The sequence below is a fragment of the Gobio gobio genome (genome assembly GCF_949357685.1).
Source record: "Gobio gobio genome assembly, chromosome: 4".
Taxonomy (NCBI): Eukaryota; Metazoa; Chordata; class Actinopteri; order Cypriniformes; family Gobionidae; genus Gobio; species Gobio gobio.
In genome coordinates this window covers 30,668,693-30,673,643 of record NC_137100.1, presented here as the reverse complement: position 1 = coordinate 30,673,643, position 4,951 = coordinate 30,668,693, and the positions used below count along the sequence as shown (strand labels likewise).

The window sequence follows — 4,951 nt, the reverse complement described above, 5'->3', positions numbered from 1 at the left end:
CTAAAAAGATCCAGATATTGAACTTGTTACAAGATAATCAATTTGTGGTTCATGTTGTTCTACTACTGTTTCTCTGTTGGTTTAGAATCTGCTGCTTTATACTTGCAGTAGTGGCGTACAGACAAAGGCCTTTAAGCAAACACAGTGATTGAAAAATAAATAAACCTCTGTCAGTCTTGGCCCAGATGCAGCACGGACACCCCAGGGAAAACCACTCGTGCTTTTGTGTTCACATTCTAAAGATATCCAAATATCAGAGTTTATGCCTTCAGCAAACACTTCTGTTTGCTAAGTCGTGTGTCAGCGCTTCAAGCTCCTTACGTGTGTGATACTTAATCTGTTCCTGAAAAGCTCTGCTGTGCTAACCAGCATATTCTACATTTAGCTTCGGAATCCATCCATGGTCACTCACGATGCATTGAAACTTAACCTAATGACACTATGAAATATATGGCAAACATAAATAAATTACACATAGTCGGTTCGAGTCTTTGCACTTTAGTTTTTATGCCTTCTATAAAAAGAACATCACTGAGGCAGTCATACAGTGGATTTAGACATTTCTACACAGTAAATAGTTCATCTTAGATAACACAATTAAACGATTCTCTGAAAATCTGTACACTGTACAATATCTTAAGAGGAAAATAATTACAACAAACATTTAACTTCCCTTTAAAGCTGGAATCATCACCCTTAGTTTTGAAGGTTACTTTATGACAAAAAATAAAGTTCTCTCTCACGTATCTCTGGGACTTTCATAAGGTTGATCAACTGTTAGCTAATATAGAGATCTACTCATTCTTTCCAGCATTTCAAACACTTTTACAGAAGTTACTTATCCAAAGTCGTTTGCAACTTTATAAAAATACTTTACATGTTTTTGTTTTGTATCTAGTTTTACATTGGCAGTGCACAGTTTTATAATTACAACTTTCACTGTTAAAATGTCTATGTAACAAAATAAACTTTTTTCTATATCTTTATGGAAATAAATTTGTCTTTTACAAAACAGCACTTGAAATAGGCAAGTTGGTGTTTAAGGCAGTTGACTGACATGAAGTACTTTGTATCCCTGCTCTTAAATGACTTCAGAATCACAATTTTACCTTGATAATTAAAACTTACATTAGACAAGGGATTGTTCACCTGGGCCGAATCTGCAACGCTAAATCTGCATAGTGCATAGTGAATCAAAACACATTTACAATGTGGCAATTTCTGGATATGAACTGCACCTATAAGTCACACAAAGCTTAACTTCTTTGGAGAAAAATCATGTCAAGCTCTATTAACATTTATTCCTTAAAGCTAACTAATCTAGTATATTTTTGCGTTACTAGTACTTATTTTTTATTTGCTAGCAAGTAATCCAATAGTTCACTGGATTTATTAGTTGTTACTATTCATTCATTGTTACTAGTAGCCTACTTCCATTCCCTATTCCTTTGTTATTAATATCCCATGTCATGTCAAATAGTGACAAGTAACTAATCCATTGTTACTGGTATGAAATTGCTTACTTTTGCCATTACGTTTTATGGGGACATGTGTTTCAGATATAACCTATTGCACTTTTTCAAGTACTAAACTGAATATACACACTAGTCTACTGGCTTTCTGGCAATATAAATATATATATATTGTTTTCATTTAATTTTATGGCTACAAAATAACCATTCTGATGTGTCATTGCATATGACCAGTAAAGTAACTTGTGAAACAAGAAATGTTACCAGAAGAAAAAATGGATATATATCTTCTAGCATAGCTACTAGTAACTTAAAAACAAGTAGGCTACTAGAACCTAATGGACATCTAAGTTGATGGTCACTATTGGGTTACTTGCTATGAATTTTAAAAAAGTACAACAAAATACTAGATTGTTTAAGGAATAAATGTTGTCATAACAGCTCGCCATAAATGAGTTGGAAAGCAGGAGAAATTTGACAAAATGCACTATTCCCGAACAGCCGTTGGGGCAGATCATTAACTCGCCTTCAAAGTGATCAAGGAAGCGGCACTAGAGCCAAAATGGATGCCACCACAGTCAAAACAGAACATGCCACAAAAGCAGAACCTGTGTTCCTCGTGGGCTCTGGCTCTGGGTAATCCTCATCATCGGGCTCATCATCGTCCAACCCACTCGAGCCTTCTTCATCCACGGGGGGAGAGTCAAAGCAAAGCGTTTTCATACTAGTTTTGATAAACTCGCAAATAGTCCGTTCTGATCCATCACAGACGCAAGTATCCAGGAGTTGAGCTTTGGGTAGTTTGCGCATGTACGCGATGACATTGCGGCATTGGTTCGAGCAGCTGGAGCCGCTGAAGAGTTTCCCGCAGTGGAATAAATAATCGCCCATCGCGCTTCGGCACTGGTTGTCCCTCTCGCACTGGCGCCGGGCTTCGGTGCAGCCCATGCTGCTAGTTTTGGGCAAGCACGGCTCGATGGCTCGTTTGATCTCCCGGCAGCGGGGGTCCGAGGCGCAGCTACAGTCCTCCAGCGCCGGCCCGCTCTTGGTCAGGTTGAGTTGCACCAGCGACGAGATGCAGTGACTGGGACACTTCTTCCTCTGGCCGCTCAGGATCGATTCACAGGCGTGCAAATACTGGTCATAAGCGTAATGACACTCCTGCTCCGACTGGCAGTTTAATATCGCTTGCCAGCAAATCAACCGACGGCCGTGGTGGTTGGAGGCGATGGAAAAACAACTAAAACACACAAGCACACAAGCGAAAGGCCAAATTAAAGTGCGCGCGCCCCGAACCAAACTTGCACAAGTTGCCATATCGAAGTCTGTACTCGTTTGGTTGCCGTCAGGTCAGTTTTAAGCATGCATCTTTCATATTTCCATTGCATCTATGGAGGGAACAATCCCACAGCTCAGGGATTTTTGCAAGGTCCATCCAAAAGGAAAAGTTTGTTCCACGATTGCGGTGAATTTATAAAGGCATTTTCCTGTAATCCATGTTTTAAAAAGAAGCCAGAATTGGGGAAAGTGCTATTTCCAGCAAACGGCTTGTTCACTCCATCTTCTCGGTTCGTGCCCGTGTGACAGTGCGGTGATTCCTCCTTCCACCTCTTGTCTTTTTGTTGGTAGTAGAAGTGAAGAGCTCACGAGCTCGTCCTTTCGCGTCTCTCGCTCACATCCAAATGTGCTCGCGAGCCGCTAACATCACGCTTCCCCGACTGAGCTGATACATTCACGGGCGTGCGCTTGTCGTCCGTCATTAAGTACGCTTAGGGACGCGAACAGATAATAACACGGCGTTCAAATTCACACACTGGCCCCTTTCTGACCCGCTAGTTTTGCTTTATCCATTCTACTCCTGCGGAACTTTTAGGGGTTCCTATTGGTCAGATCGTTTGTTGTTGCAAATCTCGACGTCAAGTAAGGGGCGGGAAAATGGAGGTGGGGCATGATGATTCAGGAATGGTCTCTCTCAAAAGGTTTGGATTACCTCAGAGCAGAAAGTGAGTGAGTTAGAAAGACCGACTATACTGTTGTTTCTCAGACTTTGTCGAATATGTATGACGTGCGTTCTTGGGCAGTACAGCATTTGATTTTGTGACTATGAATGTTCAAAAACAACGAGCAACTTTACTGCTGAACAAGATCATTAATTACAATAGTCGATAGCATCATTACTCCAGTCTTCAGTGTCACACAATCCTTCATTCTGATATGATCATTTGGTGCTCAAGAAACACTTCTTATTATTATCAATGTTGAAAACGGTTGTGCTGCTTAATATTTTTGTGAAAACGGTGATGCATTTATTTTTCAGGATTCTTTGAATGGACAGTTCACAAGAACAGCATTTATTTTCAATAGAAATTTACATTATAATGTCTTTACTGTCCCTTTTGATCAATTTAATGTGTCAATTGTCAAATAAAAGGGTTGCACTTTATTGTAAGGTACCATTGTTACAGTGTACTTATATATTTAAGTACTGCGAAATAGAACAGCATATAGGGTTAGGTTAGGGTAGGATTAGGGTTTGGTTGAGGGTTAGTTGCATGTAATTTATGCATAATTTACTGTTATTACTATGGTAAGTACATGTGATATATTAAACAATGACACTGTAAAATAGTGTTGCCAAAAAAAGTACAAATGTACCTATTTAAAATCATCTTAACCCCAAAACTATAGCAATAGTATACATTTTCATTACATAAGGCACGCAAGAGAATCTTTTATGTAAACAATGTCTTGATATTCACAGAAAATTTTTCTTTATTGACCTAAAGATGTGTTGTTTTGAAGTCAATGTTTATGAGTGTTGCCGAGCCAACTTTATGCAACTTAAATGTGAGTTTCCGTCTATGCTCAACAAATCTAACGGGTTTTCCTGAAGCAATCTAACAAATGTTTAGTGGAAAGTCAGTTTTCTTTTATCAGATGTTACTTCATCCGTAATGGATTTATTTCAAGAGATGTATTATTTCAGAAATATTTGGCCTTTGCTAAAAGACACAGCTGTTACCATGCCATTTCATTTCAATATATATATATATTACACACAAAAAAAAGGTTCTATATGGCACCCAAAATGGTTATTGGCGCGTAATCATAGGGGAACCTTTTTTTAAGTGCAATATAGCACCAATTTTGGTTCTTCAGTGGTTCTTCAGAGGTTCTTCACCGGTTCTTTGACTAAGGTGCTATATAGCACCGCTACCATATACAGAACATGTTAAGATATGGTGAACCAAAAGTGGTTCCTCTATGATTACGACGAAGAACCATTTTTGGCGCCATATAGAACCTTTTTTTTAGAGTGTATATATGTCCTTTTAGACAAGATCTTATTAAATAAAATCTTTCTTATTAAATAAAATCTTACATTTCACTGTCAGCAAATGGAAAATGCATTTTGGCCTAATGTCATTTCAGCTTGTTTCAGGCTAGGAATGTGTTTGAAAATGATATTCCTGGCTCGT

At 38.7% G+C, this 4,951-nt stretch overlaps 1 protein-coding gene across 1 annotated transcript; it reads right to left on the bottom strand.

Moving 5' to 3' along the window:
* Nucleotides 1-491: 491 nt before the first annotated feature.
* Nucleotides 492-3,378, bottom strand: gas1a (growth arrest-specific 1a). The gene has a single exon (XM_079815571.1). The coding sequence runs from the start codon at nucleotides 2,787-2,789 to the stop codon at nucleotides 2,010-2,012; it is 780 nt and encodes a 259-aa protein (XP_079671697.1). The 5' UTR covers nucleotides 2,790-3,378; the 3' UTR covers nucleotides 492-2,009.
* Between the last annotated feature and the right edge of the window lie 1,573 nt (nucleotides 3,379-4,951).

Excerpts from the sequence above, each read along its gene's own strand:
- gas1a (XM_079815571.1), bottom strand. The coding sequence starts at position 2,789 with ATGGCAACTTGTGCAAGTTTGGTTCGGGGCGCGCGCACTTTAATTTGG.